Below are 23,023 nucleotides of genomic sequence, written 5' to 3'. Positions count from 1 at the left end.
TGTAATAATCTTACCTCAGATGTCACTGTGCAATGCCACTGCCAGAGGAGAAAGGGAATTTCAGAACCAACTTACATAGCAAGAGGGAGCTCTGCAAAGGAAGACTAGACCCCTTCTACAGAATATAGAAATACCTACAGTATTGCCTGCAGGTATTGCCTGTGGGTACGGTCTATGCAAGATGTAGATGGAGCCTTTATTTAAGAATGTTAATCGTATATTGGTTAGGATTCTGAAGAAATCCTGCCCTAATATTCACAACAAAAATAGCTACTTCTGAGGGAATGTTTTCCTTTGCAAGTGGGCGCGAGACATAGCCCTGAATAGTATCTGATGTTTAAATTGATATGAATGAGGTAACAAGTAAAGGAATATTGATGTTTGTAGATTGTACGTGGTGTGATATCATATCTTTCCTCATTTCTTGATTACTTGCCAAACAGAATGACCCACTGTCAGAATACAGTGACTAAGTATTTGAAAAGGATACTGTTTTCTAACAATTAAATGTCTTACTGCGTTAAGTGATTATAAACAGATGATGGCTAAAACAGTCCCAAGTAGCACACAGCTATATGTAAGCTAGTTACTTACTTCCATTAAAACAGTGCCTCTTGGTCCCTTGGCACCCTGAAACAAATTAAATACAGATCCAGAGCATTAGACTCTGATAATGTATTTTCATCTATGACTCTGTAGTCCAAAGAAAATGTAGGCATGCAGTGTTAATTACCCTGACAACCGTTTGCAAATTTAAGATATGAGGAGGTAGCACTGCTCAGTATGGATTTTTGTGACCCTGAAAGGCTTGCAGACTAATAGCCCATCCTGTTTCTCTGTATGTTTCTCTCCTTGTTCTTATAAATTCTCAATACCTATCACTCGTATTATACATCATAATCTTTGCTCTAGACTCTCTCTTTCACGACATTAAAGTTTACCAAAATCACATACCTCCTTGCACTCCCAAATAAGAATCCCATCTCATTTGTTACTTCCTCCTCAAATTAACCTTCCATTCCTCCATCTCTTTTCTGAGCTATTCCCTCATCCCCCCTTCGCTTTCCTGCTGCTAGCATAATCACAGATATTCCACATATTTATCTTCATCATTTCCTCAGCTAGCTGTACAAACTTGACCAAAGAGATAACCCCACCGACAAGAAAGATGGGAAAACAGCCCTTTTTTGGATGGCTCTACCTACTACTAATATCCATTCTGCAACTCCCTCTCTTCCACTTGCTGCAAAATTTCCCACTTATTTTATCCACGCACTGCTACCACAATAATCCCACCAAACCCCTACATTCTGTACTCCCTTCTCACTCCTGCATCTGAAGAGGAGATCTTGAACTTGTAATCTGTCTGAAGATTTCTTGGACAATAGGTTGGCAAGGCCAATAACTATGTGTTTCATTAGGTCATAAGGTCTGTCTGTCCATAAACACAGGCATTACAGATGACAGCCAAACAGCATAAAATATAGTGATCTAGATGTATTCATTGGCCAGAACAACACAATGATCAAAAATTATGTTGCATGCATTCTCTAGGCCATATCAAACTGAAAAAATAGTGTTATCAAAAGTTATATTTTAAAACTAAAAATGTACATTTAAAAAAAGTTTTAAAGGAAAAAATGAACGCCTACAACGTTAGTCCTAGTTACTACTGAAATTCATTATCCTTTCACCTGCTTTGATAAAGAACATAACCTTTTCTTGTATAAAATACAGATCAAAAGCACTAGAAAATACAGCAATTCATCTAGTTGTATACAAGGAGTAACAGGGTACGGTCAGCTTAAGTTTTAAATGGGTGCCTGTAATTGCAAATCTAATTTTATATGGCTTTTCTTTTTAAATGAAAATGTACTTTGGATTTCAACGGAACAACCTTGTTCTACATTTTAAGTTTTCTCATCTTTTTAGATTAGATTTTTTAACCATTGGAGAGACAGCATCAAATATTGTGGAAGAAAATCTGCCCTGCATTGTATTATTGTAGTTTCATTTCCAGCAGCGGGTGCTCATATGAACACATCCACCTGCAAGATGCTGTTTCATATGGCTGGCAGATGGATTAAGTACTGTATATTTTAAGAAACACTGTTAAATAGTCTATTAATCTAATAGAAATTCAAGACAAATCTAGGAAGATCTTTTAAAAAACATTACCATAGGTCCTGATGGTCCTTGGTCTCCTGGATCTCCCAGGGAACCTGGGGTGCCAGCATTACCCTAAAAATACAAATACAAGTTTTATTCTTTATAACTGCACACACAGGCAGAATTTCAGCAGAGAATTTATAACTACGTGAGCCAGTTCCTGCATTTGAACAACGATAGACTACTACCTCTAAGAATTACTAGCAACAAGCAATTCTGAAGTCTTTGGCCTTCATTCTCTCCAAGACCTCTTCCCCAGGTTATGAAGTTATTGCAATAAAAAATTGGAGTAGGAATTTTGTTTGTTGTGAGGAAACACTAGAGATCTTTGGGGCTTTGCTTACTGAATTCTTCAAGGAGTTAACAGATTTATCATTCTTACCCTTCTACCCCTAATTCCTTTGGGTCCTTTAGCTCCTGAAACACCTGGGTCTCCATCTTCTCCCTGAAAAATCCAGAACTTTGTAGGAAAGAATACAAAGACATACAACCCCTTCCAAACAAGAACAGTGTAAAAACAATAAATAAGCTCATTTAATTATACCTCTGGACCAGGATACCCTATGAATCCAGATTCCCCCTGCCAAAAGAAAGAGAAAGGATTTCGTAAGAATCTAGAAGTTTCTGATCTCCTTAGTATTTGGTATCTTTAAATCAAAACAAATTTCAAAATTATTCTAGGCATGTCAGTCTACTCAAGTAACAGCGAGTCTGAAATGAGCCCATAGGCCTGGGCCTGCCATTTTAATAGGCAAATCACTCCAAGTGCAATTATGAAGTTATTCCTTTCTTAGCCTTTTTTTTTTTTCCTTGTCTTTTGTTTGTTTGTTGTTTTGTTGATTGGCTTTTTCTGTGCTGGCTGTATTATTTAGTTTTTCAAGACTTACGTAAAAGAGACGAATACATTGGCTTTCATTCTGAAACTGAAATATTCTTCCAGGACTGACACTAAATTGCTTTTGATGTGCAATTATACTTATCCAGCACTTTATAGATGTTATTTCTCTGTCTGACTTACCATAAGCAATCAATTTGTCAAAGCTTTCACAAAAAGAATTCATATACCTTTGCTTTGCTTTCAGAGTCTGCATTTCTTTTCCAGATTTAGTAGCAATGAGGATTAGGAAAAATATCACTGAAATTTTATGTTTTATATATTAATCCTAAATAAAATGATGTGGGATTTTTTCCCTCAACAACACTTATTACCAAACCTAGATTTTTTTTTTTGCTATGTTTTATATATTAATTTAAAAATCAACAGCAACAATGATGTAAAAAAAACCTTCAAACTATGATACAAATTCCATTTTATTTAAATTCTGTTTCCCAAACCTAAAATTAATAATCAGTATTTTGACAGAGGTTTAAATAGACAAATGATCAACCTACTGTGGATTACTTACTATCTCATTTAAGTCATGTATCCATTGAGGTATAATTATTTTGATCTCATTCTTTTCTGTATACCTTTTATTTTAGCCAGATTATTGTATGTTTTTAAAGAAGTAGACATTTTACTGCTAGCTCATCAAGCCTTGCCAATAGGAGTGGCTAGTCAGGCATACTGGAGTGCACTTTGTCCTGCAAAAAGTACAACTTACAAATCCATATCCAAAAACATATACACTAAGGAAAAATGAAGAGCATAGTTCTCAAAAGAGTAGCTCCCTCCCACTCATTCTCATGTGTTATCATGTGTCACCATTTATTCAAAATGGAAGCATAATTCTCAGTCTAGTTTTCAATATCAGCAGAGACAAAGAACTATGTTTACATCAAACCGCGTTCTTAAGCTCTCATGAAAAAGAACTAGAGATCACAGCCACATTTGTTTCATTGCATAACCTCTTACAAGCTGTGGGAAGTCTGAACCTCTTGCTGAACATGAGGAACATGCTATGGCCACATCTTAAATTTCTCTTAAATCAATATCGACTGTCCCATTAATGGAGGCTGAGACATTCTTACCTTTGCTCCTTTGTTTCCTTCAGGACCATAGATGTCTCTGCCATCCACACCCTGCACAGGTTGAGTATACCATCAGTTAGCTTTTAATAGAAGATGAGATTTATTTCTAGTTCCATTTTGGAAAAGAGACCTCCCATTATACCACTGAGTCCAGGCTTTTGATACTGATGAAGAAGGGCAATCTATCATCACACAGTCTAAAAGCAGTAGCAAATGGTAGAAAAAGCTGCAGAATGTAAACAGCAATTAAGGCCGCAGCACCTCTCCACTGTGTGACCTACTTCCAATACAGTCTCTTTTAGCAGATACAGAGAATATGAATGAAAAGATTATCTCTAGCCCACAGGGAAACTGGTTTCCATAAAGACTGAGAACCAAATCTGAAATCATTTTATTTGTACCAAGTAGTGAAAATAGAAAAAGGGAATTAACTGTACTGATTCAGTTGAATGAGAGTTTAACTACAGGGGCACTGAACTAGGGCAGAAAAACTCACTGGTATGCCTCTCGGTCCAGGTGGTCCCACAGGGCCTCTCTCTCCAGGGTCACCAGGTTCACCCTGTCATAATTGAAATATAACAACTATTAGTTTGGCTAAGTGTTCAGGAGAACACTTATTTTGGAAATATAGATTTGTCTGCTAGACTGAAGATTGCTTATACTTTTTTACAGAGTACTTGATGCACATGAAAAGCACTGCGTTACTGATTGTGTTTGAGAGAACACACCTTGGAGCAGAACTGGAAAGTACTGTGCAAAACAGTGAACGCTGAGTATTCATGCAGCTAAACACCATAGGCCTTCTTTCACAAAAAAAAAAAAAACCCTCCCATTTTATATAGAATTCCCAGTGGCAAGGGTGTTTTTTGGGAGAAGCTGTATTAACACAAGTAGGACATAACTAGGAGTTCTACCAGCATGAAGCATCTGTTGATAGCGGAGGATATTTCTCAGTCAAGCTGTCTAGCCTGTGTACTTAGTACTTCTGCAAGTTTTCTTTTCTTTGCTTTAACCTTTATTAAAGAAACTTTTTTTCTATCAAGAATCCCAATATAAACAGCAAAGACTGAGCACGTGGAACATATAATGGAGTACTTCACGTATTCTGACTGATTCCTGTAAGTAAAGCAAAAATTTATATGGTGGAATCTTTTGAACAGAAAGGTTGAAATGAATAACAGCATCTCATTAACCAAAACTTATTTCCAATGCATAGGAATCAAAACACTTGACATCACTGCCATATTCCTACTGCACTTCACAAAAAGCCAGGTCCCATTGAAGGCTATGATGACAACAATCAGAAGAGCAGCCATCGTGACTAATAACTTCTTAGCATAGCTCTGACACCTGTGTGTGACTTTGCATCCATCACTTGCATTACCATGCAATCAAAAATTCATATAAAATTTATCAACCCTCACATGTTCCACAAGAACACCACAATATTAGTTCATGGCTCTTCAGTCAGATTCTTGAATGATGCTGAATGATTGCTGTAATCATGTACTTCAAAAATGTTTACCTTTGCTCCTCTTGCACCAAGCTTTCCATTTGAGCCAGGTGGACCTGGGAGACCCCGACTAGCCTATAATCAGAAATATCAGTAAAGAAGTGAATGGTGAAAAACTCAAGGACTCACTACACTCAAGGATTCACTGCCACTTGAAGTAATTGTACAATCAGTGTAGATATTAGCACACAAACAGACTTCACCAAACATCTTCAGGGATCACAGTCAGTTATGTATCACACTGTCATTCAAGTTATTTCCTGTTGTTGGTGTGACTACAGTAAAATTCTCAAAATGTTATTTACTGTGAAATAAATATTATTTTCTATCTACATAGATATTTAAGTATGACAAAAAATGCACAAAGTGAATATATATATACACACATATATACATAGGATCAGTGTTTAATCATGAGCATCTTTATATGACTAAAGCAGATACACAAGGCTGATAGAGTCAGATATTCCAATCTGGAGTTATACCAGTGTAATTCCAGAATAAGAATCCTGAAGCCAACAGCATCATGCACAAGTGAGGAAGACCAGTGGTCAGGGCTCAGTAGTTATAACTTAGCATTAGATATGTTCTGGTTTCAGTTTAGATGGAGTTGATTTTTTCCTTCATGGCATCTGGTTTGATGCTGCTGTTCGGCTTTGAGAGAAAAACAATGTTGATAACACATTGATGCTCTAGTTCTTGCAGAGCAGTGCTATATCATAGAATCACAAGGTTGGAAACTACCTATAAGATCATCTAGTCCAAATGAGCCAAGGGCACTGTAGCTTCTCAGCTTCTTGTACTGTCCTTCCAGTGGGGGGAGCTGAGGGGGCATAAGGAGCTGGGAGGGGACAGAACCAGAACAGCTGATCTAAACTGGCTGAAGGGATATATTGTATGACATCATGTGAGGAAAAGAACAACAGTGGGGAGGCTGTCCAGGCAGCTTGCTGCTGCTTGAAGACTGGCTGGGCCTCCTTTGGCAAATGACAAGAAATTGTTATTGTATCTCTTGTTTTGTTCTGCTTTTAAACGCTTTTCTCAAAACAATTACCCATTGAAAATACAAACTTATCCCTCTGAATTCTCTAATTGCAAACAGCAACAAGATCTTACTGTGGGAGTAGAATTATTTGGATTTTTTTTCCCCCCCAGAATACTAAGATCAACAATAATAAAAAAAAAAGCAGCTATAACTACACTCTGATAACTTAACTTCTCTACCACCAATGACAAGCTGATTACTTAACTTTGTCTTCAACTGCTCCACTGTATATACCACCTATTGGTGCTGCAAGCCATAGTGCTACTCCTGATTCTATGGAACTGAGAGACGAATATAGAACTAAGCCTTTTCATTGCAACCATGCAAAAGACTGATAATACTGTAGTTCACTTCATATTCACCCATCTAAACTTATTTTCAAGGTTGTGATTTCAGTATAATCAAAATTTGCAGCCTCATTCAACCAACAGTTTCCTTAACAACTATACTGGAAATTGTTCAGTTTCTTCTTTCTGTAAGTCTTTAAAAAACTCACTGTAAAAATAATACCACCTCTGAGAAATCAAAAGCCCTAAGCTGTGAAGCAAGAATTATTTAAAGCTAACCTGAGAGCCTGGCATGCCTTGTGGTCCTGGAGGTCCTCTGATCCCTCGTGGTCCTCTTGGGCCCTGACACACAAAAGAAAGAAAAGTCAGTTCAGTATTGATAGATTTTCAATGAAGATTAGATTGTTCTGCAAGCCTTAATGCACAGGTGAAACTTCTAGCTCTTTAACTATAGGAGTTAACCTCTGTGAAGCACCTGAGATGGTCATCACCTGAAGGCCACATTCAGAGAGCCACTATGGTGTCTATGATACCAATGAGACATTAAGCAACACCCTACTGGGCATATTTTCTCCAGATGTCTATATAGTGAGTGGATGGAACACGTTAAAACTGAAAGCTACCATAAGCCTTCTACTACCCTAATTCTCTTCAAAGTAACTCCATCAAGCACATTTTTAAATCACAAAACATTTCTCTTTGGTTTGGTCAATTAGCATATAGTTTTCACAGTGCCATAGCAACCTGGAAAGACAATACATTCAAAATTCAACAGGTTATACTTATTACTAGCAATTTCTAATGAATACATTTTGAAGGTACCTGCTTGAAAATATTCTGTAAACTAGAAATACATCGACTAGATTATTCACTTTCCTTTTGATTTTACTGCAAGCTGCACATGCATAAATGTAAAGAGAAACTTCGTACATTTAGTCCCTCAGGGTCACAGAAGATATTTGCCAAGAAATTTTCCTCATAATATTCATTAGTTGAAGTAAACAAATCATTCCAAAAGAAAAAGATCAAGACTGACAACTTATTTCTCCACTACTAACATAAATCAAATCCAAAGTACTCTTAGCTACCTGTGGACCTGGAAGACCAGGGTCTCCTGGGTAACCCATTTCCCCTCGTTCTCCTTGCTCACCCTGCCAGAATAAAAGAAAACACATGAAAATAAAAGATTTGCTAAGAAATTAGGAACTGCCATATTGGTACATGCCAATCAGATAATCAGTTTGTGTTTGCATAGAGTAATAGCTGATAGAATGCTTATTTCAGTTCATCCAAGTAACTTTCAAGCAGCTTCAACTTCCTGAAGAAGAAAACTCAATTAAAAAGCAAAAAAAAATTAAGTAGCTTTTTTTTATTGGTATACAACCTGTGATGAACGCATAAGGTACAGAACAAGAGGTCAGTTTTATTTTACTTGCATTTTACACCATGGTCTCAGCAATACTCCTGCATTACCTTTGTCTTATCAACTGGCAAAGCCAGGGTCACAAGAACAGAGCACCTCCATCACCTATAGAAGTAGAATCATCACAATTCATCCTACAACTAAATGTTATCTACCTCACCTTTCACACTGGTCATTTGGTGAGATAAGTCCAGTCTTTCCAGAAGATGGAAAAAAAAATTGCTTCCATCTCACATCTACATAAAGTTGCCATTTAAAGCTAAGTCAGTTTAGCAGGCATCCATAATAAATATCTTCTGTCTCTGCTGGATTGAGTAAAACTGTGATGTGCATCAAAATGTTACAGACTTACAGAAAATCTCCTTTCACTAGGGAGATGATAAAAACACCTCTGAAGATTCTTGGGAAACAGGTAGTTACGGATAGAATCTCCAGAGCAAAAATATATTCAAAAGGCCATACTCTTATCTTCCACAGAAATAGAATAAAAAAATATCAATATAAAGAAAAAAAAACATTATATTTGAATAAGCTTATTCATAGCTAGAGTAAAAACATTGTCACACAGAACATTAGTTACAGACTTATGCTAGGCTTCTGTCATCTGCAAAATAAATAAATAAAACAGAAACAGATTTCCACCAAAATCAGCAATAATAACAAATAACACTGACTACAGTGAAAATGGATAAGTAGAAGAAAATTTTTTTTAGGCACACCATATAAGGATACAAGGCCAACAGAATGTTTCTAAATAATTTGAACCAGTTTCAGAAGACAATCTTTTGTGCTTCCCCCCCTTATGTCACCCTCTACTTTACCTCTCCCTTCTTTACTGTTTGGTTTTGTTTTGTAGAATAAAGTACAAAGACTGCAGTGACAAGCATATCTATAAGGCTATATCACCACTTCTGTTCCTTCTGTCTGCTGACTACTTGTCTTCAGAATAGTTAGCTTTTCTTCTTTAAGAACTGTTTATTTCTTATTCTTACTGAAAGTATCCTTTCAATCCTCTTTTTTTTTTTTAAACTACAAAAAGCAACAGCTTAATGGATCTATAAGACCTGGAAAACTGTCCTTTTCAGGGTACGGTGAAAAGTTTACAATTTTGTTGATGGAGCATTAGTTCAGCATATTTTACTAACAAACAAAAATAATCTGAGTCATTATGCAGTAACTGAGATTCTTCTGGCTGATTCTCTCTGATGATATTTGACATGATATATATTGACATGATGATATATGACATGATAATTTGACCCTGAGCATGTTACTAGATGGCATAGCAAAGGACCACCAATATCTATCTTCATCTGAAAGACAGGTTGATTTGTACTCCAGCACAAAACCTTCCTTTTCTAAAAGGACTATCCACACCACATTTCCTTATACAGTCAGATCCTGCTGCTCAAAGGAAGATAATTCTTTGCTACATTAAGTCATTCTCTACAGGAGTGAGTTTTAGAGTGTGTGGAAGTATCATGCAGACATGTATGCATGTAGCAAAGGAAGAGAAAACTGTTAGCCATTTACTGCAGCATCTCCACTCATTCCTGTCACCTTTAGTAAGTCTCTCCTCTATTTATGTTCCCAAATTTGCCTTAATAATAAAATTAATTGCCCTTTTATTTCAGTGAAAGCTGCCCATCTTCTTTCCAGTTCTAGATCCTTCAAACCAGGAATGCCTCTTGTAAATCATCCATGGAAGGCTGACTTAATTGCTGAAAACTTGTGTCTTAGATCACATGGAAATTTCTCCTTTAAGAGGAACAAAAGCTCAGGCTGCACCCATAGATGCATTTAGATAAACAGCAGTAGTGTTAGCCACTCACCTTTATACCTGGAGGGCCTCTTCGACCTTCTGCACCCTAGAAAGGAGTGGAATGAGAGATTACATCCAGAATACCGAGAAATACATGAAATAGCAATTTATTATTAAATATGTTCAACTTATATAAAGCAGAGATCATTTACAAACAAAGAAAAATCCCATTTGTTTAAGGTATAAATGAGAAAAGAATGGACGTAGGTCAAAAAGCCCTACATGAGTATTACATTTACCAGGGAAAAAGCCTTTAGTGAGAGCAGAGGGAAGACATCTCAACAGAATTCTGTAAAATACCTTCCCAGTCAACTGCCCCTCAGCAAAATAGAAAGAGCCCACTGCTCTCCTAAGGCAAAGGGCCTACACCACTTTCCTCTGCACACTGCTCAGCTGCACTAGTGAATGTTATTATCAAACTTCACATCACTAGAGGACTTCAGAATGTTCTGCACTTCTTAGAAGTGATAGTGATTCCATGCATTACCACTAGGGACCATTTTGATGAACTAGAAGGGGTGTCTTCATAGATTCCAGTCCCCAGCGGATTAAGAAGAGCCTCAGACATGGAATTTACAGTCACAGGAAGGAAGAAGGGATAAAGGGATAAATTCATTTGTGATGAAATTAAAAAACAATTAAGCTACATAGAAAAGGCTGCACTGAATTTAAGGCTTATAATTTCACATGAATAAGACCTGAAATTAATTTTATAGCAAATTTCTGATTTAATTAAAAAACAAACAAACAAACACATTAGCTACTAAATTTGAAGCCAAGTATGCTTCACTGTTAGAATTATAGATTTTTTGTTGCCTTTCACTGCAGGAATTTTTAATCCCACAAAGAAAACAAGATTTGTTCATCCTCTCAGTGGGAACACCACTGTATCTTGGCTCAATTATTCCCACTCTGTATTGATCACTATTCTTACATCAGGACCAGCATGGCCCTGCTCTCCTTGGAGTCCAGGTGATCCTGGGTCTCCCTGCAAAACAAAACAATGAACAAGACCTTTAAATACAGTTTCTTCTTGTTGTAATTACACTTTCTTCCCTTTATGATCCTTCTTAGGTTCTTCTCCTAAGCAATTTTATTCCAACCAGTTACATTATGCTAAATGCTGCGTCATTATCTGCAAATCATTTATAGTACGGAAGTACAAAGTACAGTAATCATGCTTGCTTTGAATTTCCAATCGAGCAGTTACTAATCGTTGACATTTCGTCAAAGCTTTGTGAAACCATTTTTATTGACTATGGTCTTTCAGCTGTACTTCTTAAGATGAGAAAGGAGTAAGGTTTGTTACCAAAAGAGTCATCAAAACACAATTATTCTCTGAGGAATGACCTTCATTGTTCTTCTACTACTTTCAGCAAATTTTGCAAAAACATACATACACACACAGCTACTTAAGTAGAATCAAACCATTAAAAACAGTGGATTTTTCTTGCATACTGCTAGAAAGTTTTAGTGGCTTTTTTTAAAATCAACATCATACTAATTTTAAAGCTTTATGCGTTGCAGATAGACACTAAAGGTAAATTTAAAAGAGCTGCTTGGTCACTAGATAGGAAGTACAACTAAGCAATTATCCAAATCCTCATTCTTCTTCAACAAACATTTACTTGCTTACCTGCCATGCTGGGTTTCCTTTTTCACCCTTAGGACCAGCAATATTATTGTCAATCCCAGGATCTCCCTGGAAAATTTAAGTAGAAAACGAAACATTTTCAGTGATCACACCTCTATTACTCTACCTACAGATGCAGAATATGGAAATAGGATTAATGAGATTAATCATTGAGGCCAAAAAGAAATGCATAAAGGCTAATTTAAAAAAAAAAAAATATGCTTGCAAGAAGACTTTATAGGTACTTCTGCAAAGTCCATAGTTTTCTTCTGCAAAAAGGTGAAAACATATTACCAATGGGAAACAAATTAAACCCTTAAAATGTGAAGTTTTCTAGTTGTCTGAGTATAATAAATTGAACTAAGATTGTGCCTAATTACCAATTCTCAGATGAAGTTGTAATTAGGATAGTTATATTTAGCCACCTGATGCTAGACATACATGAAATCCTGATTCTTCAAAGAAGCCAAGTTACCATGACATCTGATCTCTTTTACAAGCTTTAGAAGACAGGAGTAATCACTTTATTCTTAACTGTTCAGGAAAACATAGATCTTTGAAATATGGATGAGAAGACAAGGTTGTGATACAATAAATACAATGTCTCCAGTGAAGTTTTACTGACTTATATAGGGAGCTCTGGAGCATACAAAGAAGACACAGTGGCACGAAGAAGTGAATTACCTTTGCATCATTATAAATTTCTAACCAAGAGTCAGTTAAAAGGGATTTTAAATGATTGAGAAATTCCTCTTCTAATGAAAACCACAAGGGAGGAATAAATACCTCCAAAAGGAGCTACATTGTTCATAGTAAAAACAGAAATAAATAAATTACACATTCCTTGCAGAAATGCAAGGGACAACCAGAAGATCTAAGGCTTAAACATCTGCTTCCAAGCAATATATTAAAACAAATCAGTCCATCAGCAACTAAAGAATACAGAACTCCTGAATCATACCATACTTTTTGGACACTGTACTGTAACATCTAGAAATGTGATAAACTCTTCAAATTATGTATCACATCATATCTCAGGCAGCTCCATCATGAAAACCAGGCACAAAATTGGTTCAGCAGAACAAAAATGAAGAAATATACTTACATAATCTCCTCTTAGACCAGGTTCTCCTCGTTCACCTGGTTCTCCTCTGGGGCCTTTTCTGCCCTGAAGTCATAAAAGGAATATAAGAAATTCTGGTATAGGTAGAGACAGTATCCATGGCAGAGGAAGGCCAGATAAGAGATCTAAGTCAGTGGAGCTACACAGGTTTGCAAAAGGACCCATCATAGTAGAGAATGGGTAGCTATATGTACTAGATACTGTAACATATTAGAGAACAAGTCACGGGCATTACAGATAGTGCTACACTTCAGACAGATGTTTTCATAAAATCTCATTCTTATAAAGGATACTTCACCCGTTTTCCAGGGCTGCCTTTCTCTCCAGGAAATCCAGGAGATCCATGTTCTCCCTAAACTCGCAAAGAAGAAAGAAAGAGGAAATTAAAAAAATAACAGATGTTCTTTCCAATAAACATGCTTCTCAAATTCTGCCTGGAAGGATTCAACTTCTATTAGGCATGCAACTCCAAACAACTAAATTTCTCTCTAAACAACTGAATTTCTGTTCAGCTTTAAAACCCATTCAGAGGCACAGAAACCTGTACTTTTGAACCCTGAAATAGGTTTCTCTAATTACGCTTCATGATTACCTGCTCTCCATCGATGCCATCAAATCCACTCTCACCATGCTCACCCTACAACAATAAACAAATCCCCATCATATTAGCATATTAGCTTTCAAAAGAATTAATATTTAAGAACAGTTAGTAAGAACAATTGATAAAATTATAGATCTTTTCCAGGATTTAAGTTGTACTTTGTTATACAATTTTGCACAAATTCAGTACCTTCAAAATCTATGTATATTCCAAAATACAACTAGCTTACAGGTTCGCACTGTGGGTTTATGAAAATCATTTTATAACTATGAATGGTATATTGAAAAGCTAAAAAAAAAAACAAACCAAAAAAAAAAGCCAACCACCATAATTACAGGAGGGAGCCATGTGTTGGACTTGATGATTCTTATGAGTCCTTCCAACTTGGGACATTCTATGATTCTGAGATTTGTCTAAGGGTTTGGGACAGGTTAAAAGACTTCATAACTGTTTTCGCAATGTGATGCTAGCTTCTATTAGGATAGCTCTAATACCTGCAATCTAAAACAGTATTATTCTAGAGATTAACATCACCCAAACTTCTGAGGGCACTATTTGCCAAGGCATTCATGGAATCAGTGTAGCAACTGTACAATCAGCACAAAACTAATTGTAGTCTAGTATTCTAAACCTTAGAAGAGAAAACTATAAAAAGGAGGGTTGGTCCTGACTGATCTTAGAAAATAGTTTAAAGAAAACGTCATCTTATTCTGCTTTTTGTGCAACAAAAAGAGCAACCTTGTCCCCATGCAAATGCACACTGCCCTTCTCTTTCAGAAGTGATTCACCACATTGCAACCACCTATGGAAGTCAATTTCTCACTGAACACCCATCCAATCCTGAAGGAGTTTGTGATGTTAACTTGATGCAAAAATGAAGAACAAGGCTTCTAAATAGAGTGATAGCTATGAGAACATAATTTCTTTTACGTCTCTTCCACAGCATTTCAGATCTGGACAAGTAACATACTCATTTTTTAAGAATAATTTGAAGTGTTTCTTTGCTCTTTCACAGCACTTGCACAGTGCTAACCATTGGTCAACATTTGTCTATGTTATGGACAGAGTTTCTACTTATTTTCAGTAAAAACATTAATACTTTGGAAATAAAACTGGCCAGATGTAAATCTTTTAAGAACAGCGATTTAGTTTAGGACAGAAGTAACAGGAATGTGGAAAAAGCAGTCATTTCAGGTCAGACAGGGAGCCTGGGTCTAATCTACACCCACTGCATGGTCCCCTCCATGAAGTTTTCACTCTGACTTCGACTTGGATATTAGGAAAAATTTCTTCTCAGAAAGAGAGATAAGGCATTGGAGCAGGTTGCCTAGGGAAATGGTAAATCCCTGTCCCTGGAGATGCCTGAGAAACACGTACAGGTACTGAGGGAGATGGTCAGTGGGCATGGTGGGGATGGATCGATGGTTGGACTAAGCAGTCTTAGAGGCCTTTTCCAACCCTGATGATTCTATGATTACTGGATATAAAGAAAAAAATAAACTGTTCTTATTTTTAACAATAAATGAAATTAGCTGAGACCACAGTCATTTTACTACCCTGGAAGCTGGCAAGGTATTCAACAAATCACTTAATATGGCACAAGAGGATATTTTAAGTGCTAGTTAAGCCAGCAGGAGTCTCAGTCTGACAGAGCCTATAGATACAATTGTTTTGTAGGTTATATGTTGAACTGAGTTACTATAACCAGTTAAAAGTCCCTGAGGAAAAATTGTATTGATATATAACAGATTTGTATACAGTACAAGAAAAATTAGAGGACTGTACATTTTGGAAAAATTGATATGTAATAAACAAGAATGTTGTGAATAAGTATTCTAAGCAGAAATAAGCAATCACAACTCTTATTCAAGTCTTAATTTTTCCCCACTTTTTCTACCTCAGGAAGACTTCTCCAAACTTTATTGTATTAGTTATTCTGTATTCCATTTTTTCCCCAAGTAGCTGTACTGAAATTCCTTGCAGACTTAAACTGCCTCAGCTTTACTAAGTTAACAATTCTATGTTCCCTTCCTTTAATATTCTGAAAGTTTAATATTTTTTAGTTAAAATTAGTGGATATAATAGTACAGTAAAATGAAATGCACACATTTTCACTGGATTTCAGAAGGGTTTGTATTCCTGATTAGTCAAGTTCAACTATACAATTCAACTTCAATGAAACAAAATCATCAGCAAGTACTCTGCCTTCTCTACAGTAATATGTTTCAGATACTTAAAGGAGAACAAATTATTTCAAGGAAACAAGCAGAAAATGGTATATGGATGAAAAATACATGGAAGGATTAAAAAAAAAATAAAATAAAAAAAAATCAGTAGAGAACAGTACTTCAAGTAGAGTTGTGATATCAAAAAACACTCTCAGAATTTTCTCATGTGCAGTTTCTCAGGTTTGAAAGTAAATGTTCTCTGAATTTTCAAGGCTCCTAAATCTTCATAGGAGTGCTCTGTTTTGTCTTATTTTCATTAAAACAAACAATACAATTTAAATTCCATTTTAATTGCTCTTGCTTGGAACATAATATTACCATTCTAATACCTCCAGAATGCACATTTTATTAATGAATTAGTGATGATCTTTTTTTGATGATCACGCCCATTTGAAAGGCTAAGTAGAGTTATGAGATCAGTAGTGACATTTGATAAGAAGTCTGAATATTGAAAAAGTAATAGTAATGACTGTGAAAAACAGGCTAAAACCACAATAAATGTCGGTCAAAATCTTTCCTTCCTCTTCTTTTCTGCTTCCTCAACATTCCTCATTCACATCGACAAAAGGAATATGATATTTGTCTGACCTGAATTATTGCCTTGATAGATGACTAAACTTACAAGTGAATAAATTCCTTTCCTGTGAATTAAACTTAGATTATGACTGCAACCTAAATTCTCAGTGCGAAGATGACTAACAGCTCACACTTAAATTAATTCTTATACAAACATATTAATAGCACTTCAAATACTTTGATGCTTTTAACCTGCTCCTTCTTATTTTTTAATCTTACAAGGTAGCGTGAATTAAAATGAATCAGAATACTCTTCTCCTCAAAGAAAAATCGATTACACATGGAAACACATACCTGACTTCCCTGATAACCCCGGGGTCCCTAAAAATGAAAAGAAACATCAATTACATTTGGTGACAATCTTCAGAAGCATGATAAACCAGCCTGATGTGAAAAGGCACTCTGGGCTCAGTATTTGTAACACTTACTGGAAAGTCCCCTACTGCCACTTTGGGGATTGACCCCTTTCCTTTATGAAGATGGTCCAGCCTTCATTATTACTTCCATCCTATAATGATTTGTATTTTTACCTTAGACCAATCTGGAGCTGGTGATGGAAAAGCCACTGGCAACAACTGAGTCAGCAAACTCCCTTGATTCATTTTGCTTACAAAGTACCTCCCAAACGAAGAGAAAAAATTGTATGTTTTTACAACTGGAGGTCTTGCTCTCCCCATCCATGTCTCAGGAAAGCAGCAGCACAGAACAGTTCCGCAGAAAACAAGATTAAGAAACACTTCAGTGACATACTTGCCTTATAACCTCTGGCACCTGCACATCCCCTATCTCCTCGAGTCCCATTGAAACCAACTGGACCTCTGCCTCCCTAAGAAGCAAAAAAGTAATGTTAAAACTCATCCTTATAAAGATGTTTACTTGTTAAATAATTAAGTAAGATTAAAGCAAGACAGAATAACATCACCAGCAGGTGTGCTGATAGGGCACATGGAGATGATTGTGGACAGAAGCAGGACAGCTGATCTAATCTGGGTATAATCCTTACCATATGACATCATGCAAAAAAAAAAAGAAAAAAAGAGTGGAGAGAGCTGACTGGGGGCAGTGCCACCGCTCAAGGGACTGGCTGAACATCAGTGAGCTGGTGGTGAGCAATTGTATTATGCACCAACTGTCTTGGAAAAAATATATATATATATTAATTATTACCATAATTTATATATATATATAAATAATCATTACTATTTCTTTTTTTCCTTTTCTGCTTAGTAAATAGCTTTCATCTCAAACCACAAGTTCTACTTTGATTTTTCCCAGTTCTCTTCCTCTTCCCATAGAGATGGGGAAACTGTATGGTGCTTTATTGCTTGCCAGGTTAAGCCACAACAATACATAAAATTAGAAAAAAAAATAGAGTAAACAAGAGCTCTAGTACTATCAGGCAAAAGAAATACCTTGGATATCCAAACATCAGAAAAACAGAGATGACTCTCTGCTTTCCTTACTCATTAAACACCTCTCTCTCTGGACTAGCAAAGTGCACTGTGGATCGCATTCTAACTTAAGTTAGCCAGAGGTACCACAGAGTTACTATAGAATATGAATAAACAGACTATGACTAACATCTGAGCTGGATGATACAAGATTATAATCCAACACTGTCCAGCATTATCTCTGCAAACTCTCTTCTGCGTGGCATCTCTTGTATGTAGCCTATTACCCACTTCCTGCTATGCATTTATTACCTTCAAATGTTTTGGATGCTTAAAATAGTTATATTATGGCTGAAAGAAAAAAAGTTTAACCTTTACTAGGGAAAATTTACAATGTGAAATTCACTTTTGGGCTTCATATGCAGAAGACGGACAGCTTCTGAGATCCTTCCATAGTACAGAAAAACAAACAAAAAAAGGCATTGGGAAATTTAGAAGGAAGACTTACGTAATTTAACTCTTCTATCGGATCACTCTAGATTCTCAGACAGTTTAAGAAAATGTAGAATTTTAATTTTGTAAAATCACAGAGTAATAGAAACTTTTTGGATGGAAGGGATCTTAAAGAACAGCTAGTTTCCAGCTCCTGACATGGATGGGATCACCTTCCACTAGATCAGTCTGCCAAAAGCTCCATCCACTTTGGTCTTGTACACTTCCAGGGACGGGATATCCACAACTTCTCTGGGTAGCCTTTATCAGTACCTTACCATCCTCATGGTAAATAATTTACTCTTAATGTCTAACATAAATCTATCCTCTTTTGGGTTTTAAACTCCTTATCCTATTGTGCATCTGTTCGTACACAAAGAAAAAACTATTTTGACCCCTTCACAACTTCAAAAGAGACAAGACATTGAATTTTTCAAATCAAAATACTGTGGCAGAAAAAAAAATCAGATATTTCCTATTTCAAAGTATTTGGAATATTTTCACTTTAAAAAACAACCTCAGGGCTTGAATTTTAATTTTAATTCTGGAAATTGCTCACATGGAATTTTATTATATCATTAGAAAATCAGGCTACATGAAAAATAAATAAATAGATAAACAGATAAATAAATAAATGTGGATACTGCTCAAATAGCTACAACCAGTGATTTCTAAAGAAATCATTAAACCACCATCCTGATGCAGTTTTCTGATAATCCTAGAAGACAGCTCTTCCTTTCCATCACCACTTTCCTCTCAAGAGAGGGTTGGCTTCCTGCAGGCAATCTAAGCAAGGGCAAATTTAGGCTGAGTAACCTACTGTTAAAATTGGAAGTCCACTGCAGACTTTACAATTAAATACAGAAAGAGATCCTTGTCTGGGTCTTGGTTTGCAGATTTCTCACTTGTTACTAGGAGTGATATTCAAGCTGTGTGCAGTATTGTAAACACAGCAGTTTGATTTTAGCACTAAGAAAATGATCACTTACACTTTGCAAGATTTATTTTGTTTCCAGACCGCAAAAGCAGCAATATTCCCAGGGGATTGAATTTTGGCATATGTACATTATGCAGAACTCTTTGACAGGAACAGCACAATGCAAAGGATTTAGAAAGTCACCAAAACACTGCTGAATTTAATTTTGTTAGACAGTCATAAGATATTCAGTTATGCTAAGAAGGGATGGGATGGCCTTTTCTGCTAGAATTATCTGCACAATCTGCCATGAAAAATAAGAATATGACTTACAATTATGCCACATATGATCCTATTCTGTGATTCTAACTGACTGTTTCTACATTAGAAGCTATTATTTGTTATGGTGAAGTGCAGATGCACATAGAATCAAGTCCTTGTATTTGCCTTCAGATGCTGCTTAAACACATTTTAGGTTAGGATTGATAAGACTGAGTGAATGAGTAACTGCAGGTAGTTTCAGGCATCAATAAACATTGTCTTAGAAGGAAAGAATGTTTACTTACAATCCCACCTTCCTCACCAGGGTGGCCAGGAGATCCTCTGTAACCTGTACTTCCCTGAAAGACAGGAGCAAAAGAACACTTCTCCAAGCACACTGAGTTTATTTGCATCAAATTACTCTGCCCATGCAGACAGAAAAATTTTCTTGAAAATCAGATCCAGTTAAGCTAGGGAGAGCAGATTCCACCAACTGTGCTAATACAACCTCTCTGCACAGAGTTCTGCATACTTGACATCGTTGTGGAAGAAAAAAATTGGTAAAATAAAGTTCAATATAAGGTTCAAAACATTATTTCAGGAAACTGCCTAACAGATTAACAAAGCTTAGTGGGTTATCTGGTCAAAGTATCTTTCCTTATGATTTTGAGGAGGAAACTATAAGGAAATTTTAAGGTGAAATGAAACATATAAGGAGACAAAGATTTTGCAATAGATTAAGACAACTTTGTGAATACTAAAACTTTGTATTTCAACTGACCCAAACCTCATAGCCTCAGGTTGAATATATATAAATATATTTAGTATGCATACATACACATCTATTGCACAGAAACTAGTACAGAATTTTTAGAAATGTGACAAATTTGTGATGCAAAAAAATGTTTTTAAAACTGTAAGCTGTACAATCCAACACATCATGTCCATCCACCTGCAGTACAACTACATCTACATTCTGAACACTATTTCATCTGAGCATTATAGTTCAGATTAATAAAGCAGGTGTAAGAATACTAACAAGTGTAATGGAAGAAACCAGTGTTACAAGACTACACCTTTGCTAAGTGATAAGTAAAAATGGATTTAACTGCAGCGAGACAACTGAAGAGTGTAAAATACAAAGACAAATTATTTAGAGTATTCCCAAAACAAGAAGAAATAATGGAATTAATGTAATATATAGTCTCCGTTTGTATATTATACTAAAAACCTTAATAATGAGGTCCATTAGCATGCTGTAGAGGTGATGAAGTCTGCTATATTTGAAACAGATAGTAAAAAAGAATATAAAAGCCTGAAGGAAATATTGTAAATTAGTGCTGCATTGATCAGGCACAAGTCTCACATCTTGTGAAGAGGGATTTTTATTTTCTACTCTCAGCTTGGCAGTTGCCCATTTCTTATTCACAGTTAGATAAAATGCTGAATCATCTTATCAGAAATCATTTTGAAACCCCTCTCTATTTACTACTGAATTCTGTGAAGAAGAGCACTTAAATATATTTATGGATAGACTTCCATTACAAAAATACCTTTGTAATAGCAACATGGAGAAGAGAAACAATTATATTACAGCTTTTATCTTCATCTGTCCTAACGGCAAAGGTTACGGGCATCTGAATGCGTGCTTTGTATTACTACAAAATAGAGACACATTGAAAAAATAATTTTTGTTGACCACAGCTCTCCTACCTTTCTCCCAGGATTTCCCCAGCGCCCACGATCACCAATTTCTCCAAGGCATTTACAAACAACATTACAGCATTTTCTTTCCGCAACAGTATCCTGAAAAAAAAAAAAAAACAACAAGTATAATAGCATTTATGTACAATAAATTACAAAACACAGACTTCTTCCCTTTCGTTTATATCACAAAAGCACTTACAAGATTCCTCTGTAAGATGCTTGCAATCTCTGGAAATCCAACACTCAGAGGTTCATTGTATCCAAAACCTCTGCCAAACTCTATTTCACGAAGTGTAGTCAGGTCCTGACTAGTGTCCAATCCAACTAAGAGAAGGGCATCAAGACCTTCAAAATAAGTGTAGATAGAAGTTTGTGAATGCCTGAACTACATTATTTAATCAGCAACGTGATTGTGAATAAAAGCAGTTCTCTAAAACTTAAATTTTTCATTGTGTTAAATGAAATAGAGCCACTGAGAGCAACATACGAGACAAAAATTAAGACTAGTAATTTTCCAATTAACTTCCCTTCTTCAGAAGGTATTGCTATATCAGCTCAAGAGCTAACCTCAGTACCTGAACAGAAACATATGCATGTTTTCTCCTGCAGATGCTAGAGTTGGACTTAACATCCTGTACATTTGTCAGTAAAAATAGCTACTCCTGCTGCAGGAGTTGCACTCCAGAAATCAGGAGCGTCTTAGGTTCCCTGCACTCTAGAAATTTTTCAATCATCACCTATCAGTCAAAATGTGTAAGAGTGGAAAGGGGAAGTCAAAGCTTGTCCAAGCCACTTTCTCAGCTGGGAGTCAATCTCAAATGATCTCTCTGCACTTACCTACTAAATTACATATTGACACAAGTAGATTTCAGGATTTCTCCAGTTTCCATTTATCTGACCTTTCCTGTTGACAGGAATGGCCCACGGATAAAATCAGGATTTCTCTCTAGATCACAAAGGAATTGTATCATATTGTATATCACATATTTTAATCATTCATTACGATTTTCTTCTTACTGTAGATACAACTTAGGCCTTTCTATCATACAGTAGTATGAAGTAAAGTCAGTTTTTCCCTTGACCAAATGCAGTTTTCTCTGAGGAAACCTCTGCTACCCTCTTCCTCTTAGATGGAAAACTTTTTTCTTTGCTTTTTACTTTTTCTACAACTTGCATTTAAGGTAGAGAGAATCTTGTAACCCACAGAGGTGTGACAGAAAGGGTTCTAATCAACAGCCTCTGATGGCATAACTAAAGAAAGGTACAAGCCAAAGGAACATAATACAAGGAAGGTGTCTTATACAGAAAGAGTCATATTTTTTTCGGAGGAGTTAATCCTTAGGTACTTTCAGAAACTAAGTATTTGCCCTATGCATAAAGCCAGTCTCTTTAAGTCAAGATCAAACTTGGAAAATAATAGCCCACAGAATAAAAATAATTTTTAAAAGATCAGCTTATCAGTCTTCATTTAATACATTAAAACAATTGTCTGAAGAATACAACTAAAGATGAAAAACTCTTGTGAATGCCCTGGCACATACAATTATTCTGAACATCATGAACATGGATGGTTCACATGGGGAAGCACACACTCTCCCAGTGACTTCTTAGTAACTCAGTGAGTGCAATGAGTCATATTATTTAGAAAATTTATATTAGCAGAAAAATACATTGGGTTTCAGGGCAGTAGGAGGCCAGAGTACCAATGCAGTGATGTAATACCTTTGAGACGAAAGGCAGTGGCTGCTTTTCTGAGATCTTCCAGTGAATCATCCAGCCCGTCTGAAAATACTAACAGAACCTGTCAGTACAGAGAGCAACACTGAATCCTTGAAAAGAAATATTAAAAGCCATATCATTGTAAA

At 36.1% G+C, this 23,023-nt stretch overlaps 1 protein-coding gene across 2 annotated transcripts in view; it reads right to left on the bottom strand.

Moving 5' to 3' along the window:
- Positions 1 to 23,023, bottom strand: part of COL6A6 (collagen type VI alpha 6 chain) — a 53,736-nt gene that overhangs the window by 7,601 nt on the left and 23,112 nt on the right. For both annotated transcript variants that reach the window (XM_019616549.2, XM_031553959.1), the window contains 21 exons: positions 22,881 to 22,959; positions 21,358 to 21,503; positions 21,165 to 21,257; positions 19,757 to 19,810; positions 17,146 to 17,217; positions 16,686 to 16,712; positions 13,579 to 13,623; positions 13,285 to 13,338; positions 12,969 to 13,031; positions 11,867 to 11,932; positions 11,165 to 11,218; positions 10,241 to 10,276; positions 8,074 to 8,136; positions 7,265 to 7,327; positions 5,666 to 5,728; positions 4,637 to 4,699; positions 4,141 to 4,191; positions 2,714 to 2,749; positions 2,552 to 2,614; positions 2,179 to 2,241; positions 595 to 630 (listed from right to left, as the gene is read on the bottom strand). In XM_019616549.2, coding sequence (XP_019472094.1) covers positions 595 to 630; positions 2,179 to 2,241; positions 2,552 to 2,614; positions 2,714 to 2,749; positions 4,141 to 4,191; positions 4,637 to 4,699; positions 5,666 to 5,728; positions 7,265 to 7,327; positions 8,074 to 8,136; positions 10,241 to 10,276; positions 11,165 to 11,218; positions 11,867 to 11,932; positions 12,969 to 13,031; positions 13,285 to 13,338; positions 13,579 to 13,623; positions 16,686 to 16,712; positions 17,146 to 17,217; positions 19,757 to 19,810; positions 21,165 to 21,257; positions 21,358 to 21,503; positions 22,881 to 22,959 — 1,290 coding nt within the window. The remainder of the gene's footprint in view (positions 1 to 594; positions 631 to 2,178; positions 2,242 to 2,551; positions 2,615 to 2,713; positions 2,750 to 4,140; positions 4,192 to 4,636; positions 4,700 to 5,665; positions 5,729 to 7,264; positions 7,328 to 8,073; positions 8,137 to 10,240; positions 10,277 to 11,164; positions 11,219 to 11,866; positions 11,933 to 12,968; positions 13,032 to 13,284; positions 13,339 to 13,578; positions 13,624 to 16,685; positions 16,713 to 17,145; positions 17,218 to 19,756; positions 19,811 to 21,164; positions 21,258 to 21,357; positions 21,504 to 22,880; positions 22,960 to 23,023) is intronic.

This window comes from Meleagris gallopavo, chromosome 6 (assembly GCF_000146605.3).
Source record: "Meleagris gallopavo isolate NT-WF06-2002-E0010 breed Aviagen turkey brand Nicholas breeding stock chromosome 6, Turkey_5.1, whole genome shotgun sequence".
NCBI classification, from domain to species: domain Eukaryota; kingdom Metazoa; phylum Chordata; class Aves; order Galliformes; family Phasianidae; genus Meleagris; species Meleagris gallopavo.
This window is presented reverse-complemented; position numbering and strand designations above follow the sequence as displayed.